This window comes from Passer domesticus, chromosome 5 (assembly GCF_036417665.1).
Source record: "Passer domesticus isolate bPasDom1 chromosome 5, bPasDom1.hap1, whole genome shotgun sequence".
In the NCBI taxonomy this organism is placed as follows: Eukaryota; Metazoa; Chordata; class Aves; order Passeriformes; family Passeridae; genus Passer; species Passer domesticus.
Window position 1 is genome coordinate 48,881,474 of NC_087478.1, and position 25,391 is coordinate 48,906,864.

General features: G+C 53.3%; 2 protein-coding genes across 4 annotated transcripts in view; both read left to right on the plus strand.

Annotated features, from left to right (window-relative positions):
- PLA2G6 (phospholipase A2 group VI) overlaps positions 1-12,732 on the plus strand; it is a 15,028-nt gene extending 2,296 nt beyond the window's left edge. Inside the window, exons 3-16 of one of the 2 annotated variants that reach the window (XM_064420252.1) lie at positions 17-197; positions 1,185-1,372; positions 2,511-2,607; positions 3,518-3,700; positions 3,886-3,994; positions 4,547-4,699; positions 6,199-6,289; positions 7,029-7,192; positions 7,690-7,840; positions 8,011-8,147; positions 8,746-8,900; positions 9,648-9,815; positions 10,916-10,989; positions 11,492-12,732. In XM_064420252.1, coding sequence (XP_064276322.1) covers positions 17-197; positions 1,185-1,372; positions 2,511-2,607; positions 3,518-3,700; positions 3,886-3,994; positions 4,547-4,699; positions 6,199-6,289; positions 7,029-7,192; positions 7,690-7,840; positions 8,011-8,147; positions 8,746-8,900; positions 9,648-9,815; positions 10,916-10,989; positions 11,492-11,633 — 1,993 coding nt within the window. In that variant the 3' untranslated portion in view covers positions 11,634-12,732. The remainder of the gene's footprint in view (positions 1-16; positions 198-1,184; positions 1,373-2,510; positions 2,608-3,517; positions 3,701-3,885; positions 3,995-4,546; positions 4,700-6,198; positions 6,290-7,028; positions 7,193-7,689; positions 7,841-8,010; positions 8,148-8,745; positions 8,901-9,647; positions 9,816-10,915; positions 10,990-11,491) is intronic. The other variant, XM_064420253.1, reaches the window with a different exon arrangement.
- Positions 12,733-14,375: 1,643 nt separating this feature from the next.
- BAIAP2L2 (BAR/IMD domain containing adaptor protein 2 like 2) lies at positions 14,376-25,391 on the plus strand. Of its 2 annotated transcripts, XM_064420260.1 has the most exons (14): positions 14,376-14,560; positions 15,513-15,588; positions 15,868-15,954; positions 17,083-17,144; positions 17,421-17,492; positions 18,097-18,213; positions 18,597-18,743; positions 19,199-19,351; positions 19,785-19,926; positions 20,712-20,937; positions 21,846-21,917; positions 22,229-22,409; positions 24,244-24,284; positions 25,111-25,338. In XM_064420260.1, exons 1-14 carry the CDS (start codon positions 14,522-14,524, stop codon positions 25,184-25,186), a joined length of 1,491 nt encoding a protein of 496 aa, XP_064276330.1. In that variant the 5' UTR covers positions 14,376-14,521; the 3' UTR covers positions 25,187-25,338. The 2 variants fall into 2 exon arrangements, with proteins under 2 accessions (XP_064276330.1, XP_064276331.1); XM_064420261.1 differs by lacking the exon at positions 20,712-20,937 and having other exon boundaries at positions 25,111-25,391.

Below are 25,391 nucleotides of genomic sequence, written 5' to 3' on the forward strand. Positions count from 1 at the left end.
GAGTCCTGTCTTGCAGCTGTGTGAACAGCACGGCCAGCGAGGACGGCTGCACCCCGCTGCACCTGGCGTGCCGCAAGGGGGACATGGAGTGCCTGCTGGAGCTGCTGGAGTGCCACGCGCGCGTCGACATCACCGACAGCAGCGGGGAGACTGCGTTCCACTACGCTGTGCGGGGAAACAACCCCCAGATCATTGAGGTGGGAGCACCTTCTGCTCGGGGAGAAAGTGGGGCTAGAACGGGTCTTCCCTGTGCTGTGGTAGAGAGGGCAAAACAGCTGCAGACAGGGGAAGAGAAAGTCAGTTCCCTCTGTTGAGTTATTGCTTGAGCCTGGTTTCAGCCCCTTATGTCCCCTTTAGTGGTGCTGTTTCCCATATTCAGAGTGCAGATTCCATCCAGCACTCAAACAAGGACGTTAAGCAAGTTTCCTCAGAAAGAATCCTTCACTGCTATTTGCATCAGGCCTTCATCCTGCTGTTCCTCAGGTCTGTGGCTGTTTCCTCTCTCCTGTGAGCAGGGTGTTTGGTTTTGGGCAGAGTGCTCCTGTAGGGAAGTGTGTGCTGAGGCTGCCATGGGGGATCATGGGCTGCCCACAGACTGAAGGACAGTTTGGAGCTGCTCTGGGCTCTCCTGGGCTGCAGGACCTGCTCTTTGAGCTGAGTGGCCTCGCATGGGGGACAGTGATCAGAGCCTCGAGGCAGAGGCAGTCTGAAGTTGTAGGTGTTGTTTGCTGAGAAGTGCTGGGCAGAGTGACGGGGTTTGTAAGGTGTGGGTGGCCTTACACATGATTCCTGAGGTCAGTCAGCTCCCCAAGACTTGGTGTGAGCCTGAGACCGACTCTTCCCCACAGCTGCAAGCCCCATGTTTGCCCAATACCTGTTGTGACAGCTCTCTGTCTGCCTGTCAGTCTGTGTTGGAGTTTCCTAATGCATGATGAGATAGGATGAGGATCAGGGCTTGCCATGCTGTGGAGTGAGCAGTTAGGAACCTTGTATTAAAAAGATATCCTCTTCTTTATTTCTCTGGTGGCATCAACTTGGCTTGTTTGATCTGTCTCATGTTTGCTTGTTTTCTGTATTGATTCCTTGCTAAATCAAAGAAACGGAATTCCCACTTCTCAATTCCCACTTCAGTGCTCTTCCATGTTTGTCTGTCTGTTTATTTATTTCCTGTCTCCTCCTTCCAGCTCCTGGGCAGAGCCCCAACCAGTGGCTTGGACCACGTGAGCCACGAGGGGCTGACAGCTCTGCACCTCGCGTGCCAGCTGGGCAAGGAGGACATGGTGCGCTCCCTGCTCAAGTGCCGCGCCAGCTGCAGCGTCGTGGGCACGCTGGGCTACCCCATCCACACAGCACTCAAGTTCTCCCACAAGGGGTAGGTGGTGTCCCCTGCAGCCTGGGGACTTGTGGACTTGCTTGGCATTGGGCTGGGCTGTGCTCAGTAGGACAGGTCTCGTGTGTAGTCATTGGGGAAAAAAAAACAGGGAAGTGCTGGTGTGGGAAAGAAAGAAATGCTTTCAGAATAAAACCTTTTTGTCCTGGAATTAATACCTTATTCAGTATCAGACATCCAGAGAAAGATTAAAAAATACATGTTTGTGAAATGCTTTTTCTCAGAAGGAGCTGTAGGAAGATGGTTGGCTGATGCTTAGACAGTATTAATTGCTGTACCTCTGAGTGCTCTGATCCTAATAAGCTTTCATTTCAAAGCTTAGTTTTTCTTATCTCCTGTAGGCCAGAGATACTCTTGACTCTTAATAACACACTCTGGAACGGAATCAAAAGAAGCACAATATTTATTCCTTATTTTCTTTGGAGAAATTCAATTCCATTTGTATATGCTTTTTAATACTTAATATTCAAAGAGTGTCCAAGCTTTCCAAGCAGGGCTTTCAAGGCAGCACTAGCTGCTGATTTTTAAGCATTTTGAAAAGTACTTCCCAACATTAGACACACATTCACGAGCCCAGAATGGGCATGGGTCACTGAGGTTGCACTGGGGCTCCATCTCTTGTACAGGGTTTTTTTGATAGTGGTGGAAAAGATAGCCAAATCTCATAAATCTACCTACCCTGTTTTCTAGGCACCAGCTATTGGTCTCTTCACAACAGGTGTGGTTTTTCACTCACAGAGAAATACACAGATTCTTAATTTCAGCAAGTATTTATTATAGTTCTATCCCTTTGTTTCCATAGAAAAAGAGGAGAAGAATTTTGCTTCTCGGGTTTGGAGTGTTTCCAGAAATGCCATATTCCTCAATTAGGGAAGCACCCAAATTGTAATTGGAGAGATTCTCCTGCTCCCAACACCACTTGGCTTGTATGCTTCCTGTTATGCCCACACTTTCTGTCAAGAGCAAAACAAAAGTGCAGCTGAGGAACTTGCAGCTATTGCAGAGATGCTTTTGCAGGGTTTCCTTGTTTTCCTCTGGGCAGAATACAGGTGGTGATGTGAGTGGAGGTCTTGAGTCAAGACAGCAGCCACCCATCCTGCCATCTCACTGTGTTTCCCAGGTGTGCCCAGGCCATTCTCGAGGCAGATGCCAGCCAGGTTTGCTCCAGGGACCCACGCTATGATGCCACTCCACTGCACTGGGCAAAGAAGGCAGAGGTAAATAGAGCATGGGGAGGGCCTGTGCTGCTAGCCAGCACCCAGTTCATTCCTTCTGTCTGAGTGCATATGCAGAGCCCTGGGAGTGTCAGAGCCCAGTGCCAGTTGGTGCTGTTTGCCACAGGGAATAGAGCAGTGGAGCCTTGCAGTGGAATAAACTGGTGGGCTCGTCCCTAGTATTTCATCCATGGCTGTGAAGCTGCCAGCTTGTCCCTTTTCCCTTTTGTTGAAGAAATTGCAGCACTGTCCCTGAAGCATAGTTGCCCCTGGAGGGAGCTCTCTTCTCATTACCTGCCAGTTTCCTGGGAGCAAACAGATCCATGCCTTAGAAACTGCAGGGGAAGTGTGAGGTAGGCACAGAGTGGTGGTGCGTGGAGGAAAGTCCATCTCCTGCCAGAGCTGGGCAGGATGGTGATATGCCACGCTGGAGCACCTGAATGATGCTTGTTGCAGGCAGAGGTCATTGCTACAGGAGGGCTCTTTCCCTCCTGCAATATCCTGTTCCTCTCACAGATGTCCTGTGGCGTTTCAGAGCAGACTTGAATTTGCTTGGCTTATAAAGAGAAGCTCAGAAGGCAAAATTTTTCCTTTCAGTCTGCAAGGATCCTGGCCTGAGTAGAAACTGGTTTTTTTTTCATTGATCTCAGCCATTCATTATAGTTGTATATCAGTCCTAAAGGATCCAGAAGCTCCAGCCAGATTGTGCAGCCACCAACTAGTTCTGTGGTAAAAGACAGAGAAACCCCAGTGCGTGGAACAAAATTCAGCTGGCATCTGCCAGCCAACTGTATCCAGGCTGAGGCTCCCTCCCGTTCCCCTGCTTGGTTTGCCGTGAGGTGGTTTGAGTGCCCAGCTGGTTGTCCTCACTCTGCTGTCTCTTCCTGCCCTGTGTCTCGTTGCCTGGTGGCAGATGGCGCGGCTGCTGCTGGAGTACGGCTCGGAGGTGAACGCGAGCAGCCGCACGGCCGACATGGCTCTGCACATCGCGGTGCAGCGGGGCCGCCTGGACTGCGCCATGGTGCTGCTGACGCACGGCGCCCGCACCAACGCCCGCGGCCGCGACGGCAACACGCCGCTGCACCTGGCCATGAAGGTGAGCTCCTGCAGGGCCTGCCGCAAGGAGGGACGGTTTTCTGGAAGGGTTGAGATAGCGACAGAGTCCTTTGAAATTGTGGGTGTTTCGTGTGGTGTTACCTTGTGGGTGCTTTGGCTAATGAGGAGGGAAGGGGATGAGAAATCATCTAGCAGCTCTTAACCGAGCTTTCTCTTATTCCCTAGCATGACCACCTGGATATGATCAAAGCAATCATCGTCTTCGGAGGAGATGTTGAGATCCCCAATGATTTTGGGGAGACACCAGGGTTGTTGGCAGCCAGGAGCAGCAAAGGTGAGGGAGCATGTCAGCAGCCTTACAGGGTGAGCCCAGCATCCTGTCTCCCCTTGGTGGCCAAAACAGTGTCTTGGGGAGAGGTGAAAACACACCATGTGTGGGTGATGCTTCTCCAACATGCTTTCCCAGCTTCTAGTTGCTCACATAGTAAGCACCTATTTTGCTAGCAGCGCATGCTTTGTATTAATAGCCCTTGATGAATTTCTCTTCTGTGGCACAGAGATGCAAGAGGAAAAGCTGGCATGCACTCCCCCCTTTCAGGCCACCATGTCAGGCACTGCTGAACTGCCCGGGCACAGGCAGACATGGGCAGGTTTTCAGGGCCAAAGAAGTGTGTGGCACACACCCAGTGGATATTCCTTCTGTGCACAAATCCTGCTGCCTTGCATTTTGGGAGAAACACCTGGGACGTGTTTTGCCCTTCCCCAGGTCACCCCAGAGGCTTTGTGAGGGTCAGGCCTGCTGTGAATTAGGCAGAGCACGTTCCCCCGTGGTGTGCACTTGCCCTGGTTCTGTTTCTGATGTGTAACTCCCCCTCCGTCACCGAAGGTGCGAACCGGAAAGTGCTCTTAGACCTGCTGCAAACTGTAGGCACCGAACGCTGCCACCCACCACCCAACCCTGACTCCCCAAGCCTGGCACCATCTGCTGCCTCCTTCCTGGAAGGCCAACCTTCCTCGCGGAGCAACCTCAACAGCTTAGGTAAAGCCTTCCCTGGCCCTGCCTCGCTCTTCTCCCTTCTTGCTTCACAGTGCTGTCTCAGACCTCTTCTTCAGATGGGCTGTGCTCTGGGAACTGTCAAAGCTCTCACTCCCTGGTGGCTCTGTGGTGACTGTCCTCATTCACCTGTTGCAGGATCCTATCTCTTTTCTCTACTTTTCCTCTGTGTGTATTCTGAACTCTTGTACTCAAAACATTTGTTTTATAGACCTGACACAATGTAGCTCTGTAAAAAGAAAGGCTGATTCCCTCACATGTCTGGAAGGGGGGGCACTTAGTCTGCAGGTACTTTGCTGGGTCAGGGAAGGGAAGGTGCTTGCTGGTCTGCCTTGAGGACCTCCCAGTGCTGTGCTGGGCACAAGGGGATTTAGAAGTGTCACTTACTCAGATCCTGGAGGCCAGCAGCTGGGAGAGGGAAAGAGGGAAGCCTGAGGATAAGCAACCTGATCATAGGGTTTGTTATGCATAGGGAAAGCATGGTATGGGACATATGATTGTATTGAATCTTGTGGTCTATGCTGCCCAGAATAAGCACATAGCCCACCACACAGAATAGACCTTTCTGCCTTCAGGGAGCTCCAGAGCTCAGGAGGAGGCAACAAGAGGGGTTGTAGACTAGGCAGCAGAGGAGTTGACTTGGAGGGTCATGAGAAGAGCATGCAAGTGGCTAACATCTGCTTGTGGACCACCTCCATCTCAGGTTGGAGGTTTTCTTTGCAAAAGGCTCTCCTGTGGGGCCAGAGGACAATCCTGGAATGTGTCTGTGTCTCTACAAATCTCAGTGGCTGTTGACACCAGGACTTCCTTCTCACCACAGCCCAGTGAAAGCATCCCATACCCAATTCCAGCTCTGATGCAGTGACAGAGCAAAACCCTTTTTTATCGTGGACTCTGCCCTTGTAGAAACTCCTCACCACAATTTATTGTCGTCCACAGCCACCTTCTGGCGTGGGTGCTGGCAGGAGTATGTAACTTCTCTCCCCCGTTCTTTCTTCTTTTGGTTTCACAGGCTGGCTTCTCACCTAGCTTGGATTGGTGCCCTGCACCCAGGGTGGCCTGGGTGAACGTCACCTGAGGGGTAATGACAAGTCACCCTGTCCCCACAGCTCTCCTGCCTAGGTTACTTTGAGGAGTAGATTTAGGTTTTATCTTAACAGCTTGCAGTAAACTGCATAGTGGGCACGCTGCTGGGCTCTGCCTTCTCTCATCCACTGTGCACATCATCTGCTTCTCCAAACCCTGTCTTTTCCAGTGCATCTACAGCTGCCTGCTCTAAAGGGTGGTGTTGCTGTCCTTTGGTGTGGAGTTAAATTTGGGGGGTACCTGTTGGCTGTGGATAAGATGGCTGGTGTCTCCTGAAGGGACCTTTATTCGATGGGGAAGGGAGTTGGATATTCTCTCTTTGTTTATGGTGGAAATCATTTACCACATTGGTGATCTCTAATTTATTTTTTCCCTTTTGCATGCTCATGGCCCTCTAGGGTACAAGGACCTTCTCTATATTTCCACAACGCTCGGACAGTTGTTGAAGGCACCAGATGTTGTGGACATGCCCAGTGAGGCTAGAAGAAAGTAAGTGAGGAACAGCTTCTGTCCAGGCTCCTGTGCAGCTTGGAGGTGAAATCTGTGTGTGAATTCTCCCCTCCCACACCCATGGGAATGGCATTTTCAGAACTGACATTATTCCATGTCCATCAGCATTGCAGTTTTTCCAGTATCTTTTGCGAAATCTCTTGTTTCCGTAAATGACCCCTGTCTGGAGCTGCAGTGGAGCCTGAGCTCAGGAGGTGAAACCCTGCTTTGTCCCTCCCCTGTGCTACTGGGCACCGACACTGTTTTGGCTTTGTGATTTCCCCATCTCTACACACTGCCCTGATGTTCACTCAGCTCCTCTGCACTGTCTTGGCAGTGCCTGCAGCTCTTCTTGTGTGGAGTGGAGGAGGAGTTGGCACTGAAGTGCTGCTGGCAGGATTTAGCTCTGTCTGCTTTTTTTCTTTATGACACAATACCCATTACTGTGTAGTAAGGGACTTGGGTGTGTTTTTGGCTGGTGACTCTTTCTGGTGTAAAGGTTAGAGGTGGCTATGCAAGAGCAAAGGATGTTGCACCAACTTTGACAAGGCTTATTGGATGTGTCTTATTTGCACCTGAGAAGGCACTGCTGGATTGATTTATTCACCAGTTACACTGTCTGCAGCAATCTACTTGCTAGCATAGCTTCCTGTCCCCAGGGCCATGTTCCCACAGAGTGTTCTGTGATTCATAGTCTGTCCCACAGCTCCCACACAGATGTGTGTCTGTCTCTCTGCAGTCAGGACCGGCTCCTGTGCTTGGATGGAGGGGGTATCCGTGGCCTTGTGCTCATCCAGCTCCTCCTGGCTATTGAAAAGGCCGCAGGCCGTCCCATTCGTGAGATTTTTGACTGGATTGCGGGGACCAGCACTGGAGGGATCTTGGCCTTGGCTATTGTACATGGTGAGGACATACTGGATCCCTTCTCACTGTGGTCTGCGTGTTCCTCCTGGGGGACCAGATGTGTGGTGGGAGCTGCCTCTCTGAGTCCCAACAGATTTATTTGGAAGGGATGTTCCTTGATGAAGGAAAGCCTCGACCTGGCTTTGTGCTTGCTTCTCATGTCAGCTGGCTTTGAGCAGATTTCTGGGTTTTGGGGAGTGCGTGGTGGCAGAGTTCAATGTTCTGTATTTCCTGTGCTCTCCACAGAGGCCTTAGAGCAAGGTGATTGATACATTCTGGTAACAGGAAGCTACTCTGTGCTTGCTTTTCCTCTGTAATCCTTCCAAATCGTGCTGCTGAGAACCAAGCAGATGACAGGCAGCTTGGGAAGGGGATTGGATTGGGAGTGATGCCTCCCATCTCCCACTTGTCCTGAGAAATCCTTGCTCTGATGTGCTGTTTGTTCTGCCTGCCTTTCTCCCCCTGCCTGCTCCTGCCAACTCTGTTGCTCATCTCAGGGAAGTCCATGGACTACATGCGCTGCCTGTACTTCCGCATGAAGGACATGGTGTTCCGGGGCTCTCGGCCCTACGAGTCAGAGCCCCTGGATGAGTTCTTGAAGAAGGAATTTGGGGAAAACACCAAAATGACAGATGTCCGAAAACCCAAGTAAGTCCTGCCTTGGCCTGTGCTGGTTGGTGCTGTCTCACATGTGCTCTACGCCTGTGTCAGCAGAGATGCTCAGCCTTAGAGCAGATCTGGAGGGGTGTGATGTGCAGACTGTTGAAACCATAAGTATTCTTTTTTTCATTTTACTCTTATCATGTCTGCTTCTCCAGGGTTATGGTGACAGGGACACTGTGTGACCGACAGCCAGCTGAGCTCCACCTTTTCCGGAATTACCCTGTACCAGAGACAAAACGCTCCACTGAGTACAAGACAAGTGCATCTTTCCAGCCACTCACTCAGCCAGAAGGTAAATGATGGTACACACAATCCACCTGGCTGGTTGGGGAGATTTCATCCCTCAGAGACAGATTTCATGCTCTTCCTCCCTGAAAATCAGCAGTAGCTCATCCCTGGTCTTGGCTTGTAGTTAGGTCCTAGTGATGGTTCCCATTTCTCCTCTCTCCTCCTCCCTTGGCTTCTCTTGTGCCAGGAACAGGGCCTGGCTAGTGAGGTTCATGAGGAAAGGGGTCTGCTAGAGGAGTCCTGCATACAGTCAGCATCTTTCCTTGGGCTTCCGCAGAAAAACATGGAAAAGCCATGTAACTGAAGCGTGCAGCCTGGTCTGGCACACATAAATGTTCACTATCAAAATAGCAGCAAGAAAATTGATAGAGAGTGAATTTTACCCAGGATATGTAGGAAGTGGTGATAACATCTTTTAAAGCCCCACAGAGTCATCCTGTGCATCCAAGCAGAAGCCCTGCTGTTGGTAGAAAGGGGCAGAACCGTGTAGGGCAGGGTTTCCTGGGACTGCAAGCCATCCTGATTTGTGTTGGTGGAGCTGGGCAGCTTTTTGTGTGCAGCAGAGTTGCTGTAAGAGACCTTTTGCTCTCTGTGCCTTGCAGAGCAGCTCGTGTGGCGCGCTGCCCGCTGCAGCGGTGCAGCTCCCACTTACTTCCGGCCCATTGGCCGTTTCCTGGATGGAGGGCTGCTGGCCAACAACCCCACCCTCGATGCCATGGCAGAGATCCACGAGTACAACAAGACACTGATCAAAAAGGTGAGGGAAATCCTAGCCTTGACTGGTAACTGAAGGGATTTGGCCCCACTGAGCCTCTCTTGAAGAAGAAACGGGTGTGAGAGTGGATGCATCTTAGTGGATAAACAAATTAGCAGTGCAGCACCATAAAAGGGAGTGTACAGAGGGGGATGTGTGTTGAGAATAGTGGCTGGGAGGTGAGATACCACTTCTAACAAGAATGTGAGATGGGGAAGGCAGTCTCATCAGCCTCTCCTTGCTTCTTTGAACCAGAATGATTGAGTTGATGGTTGTATGTGGCCCTAGACATGGCTCTGCAGGGGCTTTTGCTGCCCAAAAATAAATGGAGAAGACAAGGGTAAGGTAGTCTGCAAGGCTGAAGAGTGAATGCCTTCTGTAGTGTGGCAAGTTCTTCAAAAAGTTAAATAACCAGTGGCAGCTATTGCTGCCTGTAGCTGAAAGGGGAGATGTGTTGCCAAAATAACTGATGAGTTGGACTGCTTCATGGTCGTCTGGTCCTAGGACTCATCTCCAGGGTGGTCCCGTGGGTTTGGGTGTGGTCAGGGAAGAAGGGACAGAGCAGTGCAACTGTTGAAGTCCTGTGGGTTACAGCTGTCTCACCAGGCCATACTTAGGGGGAGGATGGGGGAAGAAAAGGCTGCTGAGCCTTCTGCCTTGGCTTTCAGAGTTTCCCCGGGAAGCTGCTGTGAAAGACATGCTTCACTTTCTTTGCTGGTCATTGCAAACAGGTCTTTTGTTTGTCCTCAGGGTCGGAAGCAGGAAGTGAGAAAATTGGGGTTGGTGGTCTCCCTGGGAACGGGGAAGCCTCCGCAGGTCCCAGTGAGCTCTGTGGATGTTTTCCGCCCCTCAAACCCTTGGGAATTGGCCAAGACCGTCTTCGGGGCCAGGGAGCTTGGCAAGATGGTGGTGGATTGTGTGAGTACTGGGAGGAGGGGATGACAAAAGACCCCCGGGGTTGCTTGCAGGGAGGGAGAAAAGGTTTCTGGTTTCCAGCTTCCCCCTTTTAGAAGTAAATTTGATTTCCTTGGAACTGCTCTGACCATGGATGTTGTGGGTGACTTGAGAATTGCAGGAGCACTGCAGGCCTGAAGACCTGTCTTGATTCTTTGGGGTTTTGAGTGCCCCAAAGGGACACTCATCCCCCGGGGGTATTCTTGCAGCTGGAAGGAGCTAAGGACAGGATGGTGGTCAGCGACTCTTAGGAACATTTGCAGGTGTGAGTTTGTGAAACTCGGTATCTTTCCAGGAAGCATTGTTTATCATCTGAGCAGCCTGGGGGGAAAAAAATTAATCATGCCTCAGAAAACAGCAATTCATTTTTCTTTAGAAAAGCTTTGTTTTTCTCTCTGAGGAAATTAGTAAATACTGGAGAAGTGAGAGAGTCATTAATTAAAAACAATAGTTGAGAGCTGTGGTTAGGAGTGTGTGGTTGGCATATGCACTTGTGTGCTTCAGGAAGATGGTCATTACATGTTGTTCATGAAAACACTAGATGGGTGAAAGCCAGAAAGATCAGAACTGAAGTTCTGACTATGATTTTAATGCTATTGCTTTGGCTCCTTTTTAGCTTCCTGAAGTGAGAAAATGCCCAGAGTCCTTTTGCTTCTGTCTTTTATCTCAGGGCTCCCAGGGAAGCTGTCCCAGGATAGCCCAGTAGGCCTTAAGTAATCACTGCTGTAAAGGGCTTGGACAGAATGAATACAGATGAAATCCCAAGGAGGCTGTCATTCAGATCATCCTGGGACTTTCCCTGAGGCAATCCACTCTGTGCTGTGATGTCTGAAGGGTCTGTAGGGTGCAATTCTTGAGTCCCAAGGATCAGGAGCGCTGTCCAAGAATAAAGAAAAAGAAAAGCCACCCAGCTCTTGGTGGTGAGCAGTGCCATCCAGGATGCCCTTGCTCCTGGTTTTTATTTTCCCTCTGGGTCTTGTGCATTTGGACTTTGTGCCAGGGAAGCCTGTGGCAGGCAGGGGACGAGCAGGCGGGCTGTAACTGCCGGGCTGTTTCTCCTGCAGTGCACTGACGCAGATGGCCCAGCTGTGGATCGTGCCAGGGCCTGGTGTGAGATGACAGACGTCCCGTATTTCCGGTAGGAGCTTCCTTTCCACACACCTATTTTTATTCCTCTGGCTTCAGCCCTGGCTGTGGCGTGCGTCATCCCAAATGGCATCCCCTGCCCAGACCTGCCCCCTGCGCACGCCTCAGGGACAGGCTGGAGCGTGCCCTGGCCCTCCACGGCAGCCGAGGCACCCAGCACGCCTGCTCTGGGCTGCTGAAGGGAGCTTTGGGAGGTGTTGTCCTGCACGGCCCTTTGGGATGTGCATCCTGTCCCGTTCCACCCTGCACAGCCTGTTTCACACTTGTCCCTCACTGTGGCTCAGCCTGGAGCGTGGCCGGGCCTTGAAGGAGGGGGAAGGTCTCTGCTCTGCAAGCTGACAGACCAAGGGCCAGTGAGCGTGGTGGAGCCCCTTGGTGGGAGTGTCCTGCTTGGCAGGCTCGTGCTGGGTCCCCTCCGTGTCTGTCCCGGCTGGTGACGCTCTCTGCCTGGGTCCCTCCGTGTCTGTCCCACTGGTGACGCTCTCTGCCCGCAGGCTCAGCCCGCAGCTGCACACGGAGGTGATGCTGGACGAGGTGAACGACGCCGTGCTGGTGAACGCTCTCTGGGACACCCAGCTCTACATCTACCAGCAGCGGGAGCAGCTGGAGCAGCTGGTGCAGCATCTCTGCCCCTGACTGAGCTGCAGGCTCCCGCTCTGCATTCTGAAGGCAAGGAGCAGCAGACACTGAAATCGCTCAGATTTGCCCTTGAGCCAAGGTGTCGAGGTGGGGGACAGACATGTAATAATTGAGAGGAATTAATATTGAATAGACAACAGTGCACATACGCATGTATTCCCAGACACAGAATGTATGATGTGTATGATAGCTGTGAAATGCTGACAGTTATCTTTGTGCTGTAACCCCATCTCTGCTGCTGTGCTTGGTTTTGCTGCCCTGCTCTCTGACCCAGAATTCAGAGCCCTCACCAACTTATCTTGAGCTGTAGCAGCTGGAATGTCTCCTGTCTGTGCAGTACCTCCACTGACAAAGCACGTGCACCTTCCTATGTCACAGAATGGCCTAGGCCTGGTAAAGCTTCAGGGACTGCTTGGCCTACTGGGCCCAGGGTATTTCAGAGTGTATAGTATGGGGAAAACAGATTATTTTTTTCTCCACACACCCAGATTGAAGGGGAGCAGAAATGCTGCAACTTTTTGTGGTAGGTACGATTCAGAAAGTTGCAACTGGCCTTGGAGAAGGGCAAGCCTTTCCTGAGACAGTTGTCTTCTGCAACAACTTCTCCTTTTCCCTCTGAGATGGGCTGGCAACACAGCCTGGAGAGGGAGCAGCCTCCCCCAGCCAGGACTGTTGTGCCACTGATTTGCTGTGTTACACTTTGCTCGGGGGCTGAGATGTGAAAGTGTGTCTTTACACCAGCTCAGTGGAAGGGATAAGAGCCTTTGTAGAGATATCATTTCTCTTTATTCTTAACACAAAACTGAAATGCTCTGAGATCGGTTCCCACCAAAGAAGCCAACCCTGTGGCAATTTGGATTTACTTTTTTATTACGACTGGAAGTTCTACTGTGATTGCTACACCAGTTGTTGTTTCTGCAGTAATTTTTGCATATTTATAAATAATTTATGTATCTATTTGGAGGTGTTTTGAGGAGTAACCAGAAAAACTGAATTTTTAATGTTTTCTTTTGAGTGAATGGACTGCTGCTGCTTGTTTCTGTGAGAAACTGACATGTCCTAAAATAAAGAGGGATTTGCATTTGGTTCCAATGTCGTTCAGTCCATGGTGGTCTTGTCTTCTATCCTAGGAGTTCAGAAGGGGTTCTAGGCTTGCAGACTGAATTTCTTACAGGTAGAAAATCAGAGAAAGGGCTCCCTGAGACACAGGATTTATACCCTCTGTATGGGCTGTAGAGGTGAATGAGCTGTCCCTGCAGCCAGCCCTGGGAGCACATGGGGTATGAGTGGCTGGTTACCCCACAGCAGCTGCAGCCAGAGTGGAAAGGCTTTGGAGGAGGCTGCAATATGAGGATCCTCTTGGAGCTGTCCAGGCCTAAAAAAATAGAACACTAGGTTTTGCTTGATCCGTCTCTTCCCAGGCAGGTGCCCAGAAGAAATCACAATGGCAGTGCTGCTCCCGGCTCACCAGAGGTGAAACCTGGGAAAGGGTTCGGACAGAAACCTGTTCCTGCTGTTGAGAGAGTTTCACTGAGGGTGGGAGGGAGGCTAAGAGCCAGAGGGCTGAAGCCTGGGGTGGGGGAATAGGGGCATGGGAGGGCTGAAATTCGTGTAGAGCTTTCCTTGTGTTCCCCCCTGCCTGCTGCTCTTTGCTGCCAGGGCTCTCCTGGCTTGTGAGGTGCCCATGTGAGAGAGCCCTGGGGACACCTCGTTGCTCAGCACAGAGGCTGAGTGAGCCTGGTGGGAGCCGTGGCAGTGCTGGGGACAGAGCCATGAGGCAGTGCTGGGACAGAGCCATGAGGCAGTGCGGGGACAGCGAGCCATGAGGCAGTGCGGGGACAGAGCCATGAGGCAGTGCGGGGACAGCGAGCCATGAGGCAGTGCGGGGACAGAGCCATGAGGCAGTGCGGGGACAGAGCCATGAGGCAGTGTGGGGACAGAGCCATGAGGCAGTGTGGGGACAGAGCCATGAGGCAGTGCTGGGGACAGAGAGCCATGTGGCAGTGCTAGGGACAGCGAGCCATGAGGCAGTGCTCGGGACAGAGCCATGAGGCAGTGCTGGGGACAGAGCCATGAGGCAGTGCGGGGACAGAGAGCCATGAGGCAGTGTGGGGACAGAGAGCCATGAGGCAGTGCTGGGACAGAGCCATGAGGCAGTGCTGGGACAAAGCCATGTGGCAGTGTGGGAACAGAGCCATGAGGCAGTGTGGGGACAGAGCCATGAGGCAGTGCTCGGGACAGAGCCATGAGGCAGTGTGGGGACAGGGAGCCATGAGGCAGTGCTGGGGACAGAGCCATGTGGCAGTGCTGGGACAAAGCCATGTGGCAGTGTGGGAACAGAGCCATGAGGCAGTGTGGGGACAGAGCCATGAGGCAGTGCTCGGGACAGAGCCATGAGGCAGTGTGGGGACAGAGAGCCATGAGGCAGTGCTGGGGACAGAGCCATGTGGCAGTGCTGGGACAGAGCCATGTGGCAGTGCTGGGACAGAGCCATGAGGCAGTGTGGGGACAGAGCCATGAGGCCGTGGCTCGGGCAGGTGGCCGGCGCCGCAGGTGTCAGGACAGGCGGGGCCGGGTACCGAGCTGGCAATCAATAATGCAAAGCGGCGGTCACATGTCCTTGCTGGCTGTCGCAGGATTCCTCTCTCCCCCCCAGAGTCTGGTTACTTCCAGAGATCAAGTTCCAGCCTCTCGGCTGGTGAATTATTAAACTCCATCAGTGCTCCCTTTGTACCGCATCTCTGTCTTCCTGCTGTCCTTCCTTGCTGGTGACAGGCTCTTTCCATCCAGCTGCTGGGCAGAAGCAGAGTCCTTCAGGCCAGAATAGCTCCTTGTACTCCCCTTTGCTACTCGCTTCTCTGTGGGAGAGTGAATAGGCTCCAGAGATGGATCTGTCCTACAGATCCACCATCTCCATCTATAAGGTGAGTGTTGGCATCAAAGGCTGCTCCTGACGGTGTATAGGGGACGTGTGGGTGCGAGATGAGTGGTTTTTGCCAAAGATGAGTGTTTTCTGCCAAAGATGAGTGTTTTCTGCCAAAGGCTCCCTTGCTGGACAGGTGAGGGCTGAATCCATTCACAGGCTGAACTGCAGCAGCTCCTGTGGGCTCTGGGCTGTATTTGGGAGCCGGAGGAGAGGGTGGTGTGGTCCCTAAGGGCAGATTCAGGAAGGAAAAGGGCAGGCAGGGTGGTTTGGACATGGAGCATGGAGGGTGGCACACCTTGGTTGCTGGCAGGAAGAAGTTTGATCGGCCGTTTTGCCCCTCCCTTGAAAGAGTCTGATCTCATAAATGCTTCCCCACACACACAAGTCCTAAACCAAGGGGGGAGGGCTGACAGAAGTGGAGAATTGCTTATTCCAGTCTTGGTCTTCTCTGTAGTCAATGGACACCTTAGATAAATGCAAATAAAAGCAGAGAAGCTGGTTGTCCATCCCTTCTCTTACTAAGGTGCTGAGTCTGGCAGTGCACCACATCCTGGCCAGGAAAGGGTGGTGTTCATGCCTGGATAACAAGCAGTGGCCCTCTGGCTGGCTGTGGGGTGAGGGAAAAGGCTGCTCAGATCCCCTTGCAGTTCCTCCCCTGCCTGCAGTGGGTGTGGGCCCTTGGGAGAAAGCCATCTTCATTTAGGCAGCCACGTGGCTCTGCAGTGGGCCACCCTGCCCTCTGCATGGCCCCTCTCCTGGCAGGGTGGGAGGGCTGAGGGCAGCTGGAGTTTCTGGCCAGCCCCGATGCAGGGAGCTGGCTGTACATTGTCTCAGTTCCAGTGCTCCAGAGGGGGCTCTCACCCAGCCAAACCACAGCACGGGGGCCTTGACCTGCTGAGGTCTCTGGGCATGGGGAAGGATGGCATTAATGTGCTTGTGCCTGGCCACAGAGCATCCTGGAGCAGTTCAACCCTGCGCTGGAGAACCTGGTGTACCTGGGCAACAACTACCTGCGTGCCTTCCACGGTGAGTGGGGTCCAACAGCCAGGGCTCCAGACCACCCTGCTGCCTCCAGCCTGGGCACCCCCATCCCCTCACCCAGGACAAGGCTGCTGCTCTGCCACCTCTGACCTGTCCTGAGCTGCTCTTGAGCACTCTTCAGCTCCAGGACCCACTGCTGATGGGGACAGATGGGGTGCCTACAGGCCAAGTGCCAGGAGGTGGCAGTTCTGTGTGCTGCTTGCTGGAGCTGGTGGTGGTGGGAAGGCAGGCTGGACCCTTACCACCCCTCTCCTCTCCCCACAGCACTATCCAAAGCAGCTGAAGTGTATTTTAAGGCAATTGAGAAGATTGGGGAGCAGGCACTGCAGAGTTCCACCTCACACATGCTGGGTAAGGCTCTCCTGCACATCATCATCTCTCCTGTGGTGAGCCACAGTTACCTTGTTTTGACCTTCTCCCTTAGTTGTTCTACTTCCAGGCACTGGGGCAAGAAAGACAGCCCCTCTAAATGGTGTCTCTCTGTGCCAGGCCCTGTCCAGGTGGTGACAGTCACATTTATTGTGTGCCCTTGAATATTTCTCACAGTCCCAGCACTGTATCTCTCTGAGATCAGAGAGTGAGCTCAGCTCCTGTGGTGGACCTCCAGTGATGGACCTCTCACAGTCCCTGTTGAGGCATTCTGCCCCAGAGATGAAATTTTCATCACAGAGGAAGCATTTTTCTCCTCCTCAAGGGTGTGAGGAAAAAGCCAGGGAGCATGCACTGACAACAACTGATGGGGTTTTTTCCTCCTGAGCCTGCCGCTGGCTGGAATGGCAGCTTGGGGCTGAGGGACTCACACCCAGCAGTGTAAATGACTCTGCAGCCTGGTGGTGACTGCTGAAAACGTGGTCAGGGAACTGGTCCACTGCTAAACATTTTAGCAAAAAGCTTCCAGCAGACGTGCCCCTTTTGCAGACTCTTCTTGTCGTCTGCACCTCCCAGCTGGCTCCTCTGCTCCTGTCATCAGTCTCTCCCTTTCCTGGTTCCACAAGGCCAGCACTGGTGAAGAGGGACCATGCACAGCATTGGAAGGTGCTGGAGCTGCCTTCCATAGGACAGAAATGTGCAGCACAGCTGGGGTGCCATTGGGGTTAGAAATGGGGCCTGGAGGGGCTGTGGCAGAGCAGAGACCCAGCACCCAGTGCCCATGGCAGGGGCGAGGCTGCCTCTGACACCTGGGGCTGTAGCAGAGCACTGCTCCTGCCTCTGACACCTGGGGCTGTAGCAGAGCACTGCTCCAGCCATCACATGGGCTGGGGGAACCCTGCATTGGCAGTGCCTGGGAGGGAAGGAAGGAAGGAAGGAAGGAGGGAAGGCTACCAGGGTGCAGAGAGCAGTGCTTTGTGATATCTCTTGGACTTTCACAGCTGTGTGAAAGCTCACCAGCCTGAGCTGCACGCTGCTGGTCTGCCTCCTTGGGCACATGAGAAAATGGCCACAGGACTTTTTCACCTTCTCCCATCTTTTTCCCCTAAGGTGAAATTCTGATGCAGATGTCTGACGCGCAGAGACTGCTGAGCTCTGATTTGGAAGTTGTGGTGAGTGGTTTTCCCCAGGGCTGGTGGAGGTGGAGAATAAAGTGATTTCCTCAAATACAGCTTATCAGCACTTACCACATGCAGCCCATCAGCTGCCCTCACACAGGTGCCTGCCTCCCTGCTGCACGTGGCACAGGAAGGGTGCAGGGCTGGCATGCCCAGAGCCTGGCTGCCAGTCACTGGCTCTGCAGGTTTTATGAGCCACCCCTTATCACAGTGCATGCAACATCCCATATGGTGAAGGGATAAGGGTGATAGCTCTTTCACCTCTTTCAGGCTCAGACCTTCCACGTGGACCTGCTGCAGCACATGGAGAAGAACAGCAAAATGGATGTGCAGTTTATCAGTGTAAGTGATGAACTCCCTTCTCCTCCTCAGCTCCCCTTGTTTGTCTCTCCCCTTCACCCCAGGGTTTTTGCTTCAGCACTTGAGGTGTTTCTGTGATTCTTGTCAGCAGGAGATAGGGGGGTCTTACCTTCTCCCATCATGGAACAAACTCCCCTTGTTCCGCTGATGATGGAGAGCTAAAAGAGGGCAGGTGGCTGTTCTTTGTGCAGTGGGACTTGCCAAATGCTTCAGCGGGGCTGAGAGACTCAGCATTCCAGAAGCAGAGTTCCCAGCTTCCCCAGATCCCAGGCTCTGCTTGTCTGTGGCTCCTGTGCTGCCGTGGCCCAGCTGGCCATGCTGGTGGGCAGTGTCACAGAGAAGACAGAGGCCTTGGGTTCCAGGGCTGGGCAGCTGGGTGCCAGTCCTTGCTCCTGAGATCTGGAGGTTCATCAGCACTCTTGGGCCATTTAAAATTAAAAGAAAGGCATTTTGTAAGAGGTCCAGGTGAAGCCTGGTCGCAGGTGAACTCCGATGTCCAAGCACCCAGAGTCAGAGCAGGACCCTTGCTGCCTCATGGTGTGGCTGGGTCTCTGGCTCCTGGCTGAGCCTCTTTTCTCCCTGGCAGGAGAGCCAGAAGCAGTATGAGCTGGAGTACCAGCGAAGAGCCACCAACCTGGATAAGTGCATGGCAGAGCTGTGGAGAATGGAGAGGGCTCGTGACAAAAACGCCCGGGAGATGAAGGTAAGCAGTGATTGCCGGAAGGGCAGTTGGTAATAAGAACTGGCTGATTTTTCAGGAACCAGGGCTGATTTCTCAGCGGCCTTAGCCAAGGGGTTGCCCCGACGTTCAAAAGGCAGCAGGCTTATCTGGAAAGTAGGAAACTCCTGTTCTACAGGGTGCTACTGACCTGTGGTACTCAGTCCTGCCAAGCCCTTTCCTCATTTAGGAAGCCTCAGGAAGCAAGGACTTGATCCCTGGCACTCTGCTCTAGCTCCTCTCTGCTGCTGCAGCACTGCAAGAGCACTGGGAAGCTGATAGACTTGATGACCCCTTCCAACCCTTCCCTTGAGCCCACTCTGCTGGATTTTCAGCGATCCTTCCTCCCTTTTTTCCCTGTGGCACAGGAGAACGTGATGCGGCTGCGCTCGGAGATGCAGGCGTTCGTCTCGGAGAGCCAGAGGGAGGCTGAGCTGGAGGAGAAGCGCCGCTACCGCTTCCTGGCTGAGAAGCACCAGATGCTCTACAACACCCTCCTCCAGTTTTACAGCAGGGTACAGCCCTGCCCTGCTGGGCAGCACAGCTGGGGGAGCAGCCAGCAGGGCTGGAGCGGGAGCGTGCAGGCAGGGCTGAGCCATCCCTTAGGTGGAGGATGCACCTCTGCACGGGCTAGGGCAGGAAATGATTTTGTTTCTTACTGTGAGGTTCAGGCTGGCTGTACTAGGCTTGGGAGAACATGTCTGGGGCTGAGGGTGATGCTGGCATGGGGTTAGTTGGGTGTGTGAGTGATGGAGGAGAGAAGGATGCTGTAGGTGTTTATAACAGGGTCATTGGGACCAGGGGAACTCTGCTGGAGGGTGCCATCCTGGAAATTCCTACAGGGAGCTGTTTTGCCATGCCCACAAGCCTAATTGTGGCAGGACCCGGTCTCTAATGCTCATGTAAGCCTAGGCTTTTTCTGTAGCTGCTCTGCCCTGTCCATCACCCCCTCTTCTCTGTTTCCTCCCAGGCTCGGGGCATGATCCAGAGCAAGGCACCACGGTGGAAGGAGCAGCTGGAAGCCAGCCGTAACCCCTCCAACAGCCACTCACAGGGGCTGCTCTCTGCCTCCCACGGCCAGGGATATCCCTCAGGACGCCTCACTCCCACCCACCTCGAGATGGTGAGGAGCCCACAGGCAGCTTAGCCTTGTTTGGTGAGACATTGGAACAGGTTGCCCAGAGAGGTGGTAGATGCCCTCTCTCTGGAAACATTCCAGGTCAGGCTGAACTGAGCTGTGGGCAACCTGATCTGATTGAAGACATCCTTGCTCACTTCAGGTGGTTGGACTAGATGGCCTTTAAAGGTCCCTTCCAACCCAAAATATTCAATGGTTCTTTGGTGGTGAGGCTGCAGGGCAAGGCCAGTCCTTGGCTAGCCATGGTGCTTGCTGCCTTGTCCAGCTCCAGTGGCCTTTCCTGGCCAAGAGGAAGAGTAGCCTGTGTGTGAGCTGCAATGAAGGAGTGTGCTGAGTTTGGCTTTATAAGAGTCTCAGAGCATCTCCTGCCTAACACAGCCTTCGTGGATGTGTGTTCAACCCCCTTTCCTTCCAACAGCCCCAGAGACCCCTTGGGGAATTTGCTTCCTCTGTGACTGGGAGTAGATCCAGCATCTTCTCTCCAGACCCTCCAGAAATGAGAATGTCTCCTCAGCCAGAGTCTCCCCGGCGGCCACTGCGGAGGACACCATCAGCAGCCAGTATGACCCGCTCCTGGGAGCAGGGCTGTGGGGACACAGGGGTTGGACTCTCTGGGAAGAGGGCTGGGTTTGGGAAGGGACCACCACTCTAGCAGACCACCAGACCTCAGCCACATTCCTGGGCATGGTGAGAGGACAGCGCCTGTGGGAGCTGTAGAGGGCAAGGCTGAAGTAGAAAATGAGCTCAGCCTTCAGGGCAGAGTCCATGCAGGGCAAGGCCAGGCTGTGTGAGGTGGGGAACCTATGAATGTACAATTTTCAAGGCTCTGTGAACTACAAGAACTGGTTCTTGCTAGAATTCCCATTTTAGTAAAGCACCTTCTCTCATACTACCAGATTAAATATTAGCTTGCCCTATGAAACCCAGCCACTCAACCCATGCCACACCTGCTTTTCCTTCCTGAGAAATTTCAGCTCAAAGTTTTTACAAGAAGTAAAAAAAGGACAGGGAGAGTCAGAAATTACCCAAACAATCAGTAGCTCTAGCAGGTCAGTAAGAGGACTGTCAGGCAGGGAGGGCATCAGCCAGAGCATGCCGTGCTTATGCTCCAGGCATTTGGCCAGAGAGGACACAGTGCAAAGCAAATGGGTTTGGCTTGAGTTGATTGTCTCCTGCAGGTGCTTACCCTGCTTTTCCCATGCTATGTTTTGCCCTCTCCCTGAAAGGCCATCTGCTCCTCCCCTAGAGAAATTGCTTGACTGGGAAGCGCTGGTCCCTTTGAGGCAGCAGGGTCTTGCAGGAGGGTGCCAGCCTCCAGCCCGACCCTTGGGATGGCTCCCCACAGGTTTGCTCGCTCCGGGCCGTGCGTCCCGCTCGGGTTCCTTTGGCGAGGCCAGCAGCAGCGGCGAGGGCAGGAAGAGGAGTGGCACGTCCAGGGTTCAGGCCATTGTGCCCCACACGACGGGTGCCAACCGGACCCTGCTGCGCTTTGAGCCCGGGGATGTCATCACGGTGCTGATGCCCGAGGCACAGAACGGCTGGCTCTATGGCAAGCTGGAGGGCTCATCCACGTACGTGACCCTGCCGCTGAAAATGGGACAGAGGCAGGCTTGTGGAGTCTGGAGCTGGAAGGGTTGTGCCCAGAATTATCACCCGCCTGCCTCCTGGTGTGGCCTGGGCACGGCGTCCCACCCACCACTCAGTGGGACAGCGCTGTGTCTTCAGTGATGGGGGCTCTCCGTGCCAAGAGGATGCAGTGTGGCAGGGCTGGCGTGGGTGGGCTGCCTGGGAAACCTCCAGGGGCTTTGGGTGGAAGAGCCAGGGACGCAGTGACCCCCTCCTGGCTTGCATGACTGAGTGGCTCCTGTCATGGGATCCAGCGCAGGGCCATGAACTGCTGGAGTTACCTGAGAGGCCTGGCATTCCTTAGCTCACGCTGCAGCTGCTGCCACAGCCTCCAGCACAGGCAGGGCATGGAAACTGCTGCACCCAGCACTTACTGAATTACCCTGTGGCACTGCCATCTGTGTGTAAAGCCTGCCCCGCTCCACAGAGCATGTGGTCTGCAGGAATGCTCACAGATGTGAGATGAACAAAAGCAGTGCCTTTCTTTGGGTGGCTGTTTCTGGAATGGAGCTGCTGTGAAATCCCTGGAGGAGTTTTCCACAGCTTCCTTGAGATTGTGGTTGGCTGGAGTGTCTCTTGCTGGATTGCACCAGCATTACTCCCAGGACCACAGGTTTTGCATGGCTCCTGAGATAAGCGAGTCCTGCTCCAAGTTCAAGGTGTGTCCCACGATAACCCCTGTGCCCCATCTATGGGTGAAAGAAGTGCTGGAGCCCTGTCACACATGGTAGAGGCAAACGAGGCTTGATTGATGAGTGAGATGGGTTCAGATCAGAAGTGTTTGGCAACTGGATCTGAAGAACCACAAACCATGGTTGCCTGAACCTCATTTGGTTCTGTTCCTGTGCCCTAGGTGTGGCTGGTTCCCTGAAGCTTATGTCAAGCCTTTGGAGAATACGAGGGAGATGGAGGAGCCAGACACCAGGTAACAGGATGGCAATTGGCCGGACAGGAGCTCCTGGTACACCACAAATGCCAGTGGGGTAACTGCTCAGAGTGTGCCCCATGGAGAGCAGCAGGGCTCCCATGCTGGAGAACCTGCCAAGAGCCTCACTGTGCCCTGGGATCTCGCAGGCTTCCCCAGGCATAACCTGTGCAATGTCATCTCAAAAGTTCCTGCAACACGTCCAAGACACGTGTATTTCCTCCAGAGACATCCCATGTTGTGCAAGCACCTGTGCTGCTCCCTGGTCCTTGCGCTTTGCTCCCACCTCACTGTCCTGTCCTCCCGCTCAGGTCCTTCCCGCTACGCAGCAGTCACAGCATGGATGACATCCTGGACCGCCCCAGCACGCCGTCCTCCAGCACTTACTGGCCTGCTGCTGCCCAGCCCAGCCTGCCCAACCCACCTCCCCTCCCCGTGGGGGCCAGCGCTCACCAGAGTGGAGTGGTCCCCCCGGTCAGTTCTGGCTCCAAGGTGAGTGCAGGAGCAGTGACTGGCAGGTGGCTGTGCACTGGGCCCCATCTGACTTTCATCCTCCAGGGCACACCTTTTCTGCTTTGGCCAGTAGAGACAATCACCTTTCTGATGCTGGTGAAGGAACCTGCTGCTTCCCTGAGTCTTGTTAGCACCAGTCTTTCCCACCCAGTCTGTTCACATGCCACCTTGTCTGATGACCCCTGCCAGTCCTCCTGTTGTGTGCAGATCCTCAGTGCCTGGCTTTGCTCCCCCAAGGGACTGCTTTTCTGCCCCTGCACTTCTCATCTCTCTCTCTTTTTGCTCACCAGGGACCCTTCAGTTCAGTCCTTTTCTCCATGACCTCCCAGCCTGATTTCTGGTGGCTCCAGGGCAGCACTTCTTTCTGCTAATAGTAGGACCACGGAGTGACCAGGCTGGTCTGGGAGTGGGTGACCAGCTAACAGAGATGCCATCCTTCTTCTCCCTTCAGAGAATGGAGAGGAGTTTCATAGGGTTCCTCTTTCAAATCCAGATGAGGGTTGGCTTAAACTCACAGCTGGGGCAGGGAAAAGCTGGGAGCAAAGGCTGAGGGCACAGCACAGCTATACTGAGGAGCCTTAGAGCGAGTTGTGTCCAACTCATGGCCTATGGATGGCACACTGAGAAGGAAATCCTCCACTTAGCATTGCTTCCAGCAGTAGGGAATTGACTGGGGAGAACCAAGTTAAAGGTGAGGACCTGGGGGAGGAAAGAACAGTGCTGCCCATGGGGCATTACTTGCTCAGTCTCACAGAGGCTGGAAAACCTTTTCCAGAGTAACTGGCTCCAGGCCAGAGCAAGGTTGCAAGCAATTTAACGTCTCAAAGAACTGAAAACTGCAACATTTAATTAGTCTTTTTTTTCCCTTTATGTCCTGCTCTGTGGTTTCAGGTAGCTTCAGGCTGTGCAACACAGGGGAACAGCTTCTGCAGCCTTTCTGTCCCTCTGGGTCACAGGGTTTTTGTCCTGCCCTAGGGCTAGGGTGTAGGGATAGACCTGGGATTGAGTCATTAATTGTGTGTAGCATTTGGAACAGCATGGCAGAGTGTGGAACCTCACTATAAAGGAGGGAAAGACTAATTTGGAAAGACTCAGCCTTGCTTTAAATGTATTCCCAAGACATCCCCCAGATGAGCCACAAACAAATGGGTGTGACTTCCCAGCTGGATGCCAGATAGCCAAGTGTGACTTTCTTGTCTGTCACCAGAATACTTTAGCAGGTCAGTTGTCACTCATCCTTCACTATCTACTGGCCAAGAATAAGGGTCACAGGGCCCAGGTCCAACTTTGTCCATCAGGTTTGTCCACTTTGAAGCAATATGTGGAGCAGGGTAGGTAGGTACAGCTCTGGAGCTCCCCGTGGATGCAGGAATCATCATGTGAGGGCATGGACAGCAGACTTTTTGCCAGGGTGTGTGGGCAGCATGAGGGGGCATCTCTGGCTGTGCTGGAGGGTGAAATGTAGCTCAGACTGTCACTGTGTGCTGTGCTCTTCAGATATGGCATTTGGGGATCTGAGTCATCTCCTTTCTTCCTCAAAACAAAGTAAGATATCCTAGGGGAGTAAGGAACCTGTGGCGTAGGGACAACCCCCCACAACAAAATTCAGGGTATTATCTGCAGTGGGGAATTTGTGGACTTTTGCAAAGCTTGATTGAATAAGGAGTCAGAGCCCTGTTAAGAGGACTTGGGCTCCTAACTCACCTAAGTGTTTTGTGAAATCTTCCTCCATGTGTGCAGTGTCTCCTGCCCCACTCTTCTCTCTACATTCCCTACTCCAGATTTGTCACTGCTGCTTTTCTTTTCACTGCAGAAATCAGGAATATTTGACCAGCCCCCTGAGCTCTTCCCACGGTGAGTAAGATGTGGATCTCCACTCTGGAATAATTTGACAGAGGGGAGTATTATTACAATGCTATTATTATTTAACCTTCTGGATTATCAATGTGGGAGGAACAAGGGAGTGTCTGGGAAAAAGCAATGCACAGCCTACCTTCCAGGACAGGAGGCAGAGGTGGTCCCTTCTGGCTTCTGCTGACTGGGAAGGTCCTGTCCTGACTCAGATAAACTGAGGCAGGACCTGAGCACCCTGAGCACATGTCCAGACCCGCATGCTCCTTCCCATCCATCCGGGAAGGGTCACAATAGCAGCTCGCAGCCTGAGTGTGGAGCTACACGACTGTGCATCTCTGCCTGCTTGGAAAGGGCTGAGGCATAAAAGGACTGGCTTTGAGTTCTGATGAGTGTCAGGTCTGTGGGGATGAGACTTGCCATAAGTCCCTGGTTTTGTTCCCCCCGGAACTGGGTTGGTGTCTCAGTGTTTCTGGGGTGGTGCCGTGGCCTTTTTCTGCTCCCCGACTCCTTGCTTGGAGGGTCGGTGTACACTCTGTGAGTGTAGAGTGCTATCATGAGGGACAGCCATGGGCTAGTGTCCCTTCCTCATCCTTTGGAAGAAGGAGGGTGAGGAGCCCTCAGGAGAGCCCAAGGGGAACCACACGGGAATGTGCAGCAGAGTGTGTTAAGGATGGAGAAAACACACTCAGGAATGAGCTTTACCACACTCTCCTCCTTGGCATGGAAGCGACTGCAGCAGGACTAAGTAGCCTTTTCTTGGTCACAGACATCCCTGCATGGCACTGTCAGACTTTCTGATGGTTGCCTGTTTCCTTTCCCATTCCAGAGGTACCAACCCCTTTGCCACAGTCAAGCTGCGCCCCACAGTCACCAACGACCGCTCGGCACCCATCATCCGGTGAAGCAGGGCTGTGGGCAGAGGACAATTTCAGCACAGAAGGAGGAGGACAAGTGATAGTGCTGTGACCTCCAGCTGGGCAGCAACCTAGTGCTACCACTCAAGGAGTGAACTCTCTTTTCCCCTCCCGTACCTCTGGGACAATGGGACCCGTCTCACCTGGGTGCCTGGTGTGCTGTGGCCAGCAGCAGATCTCTGCTGCCCTTCTG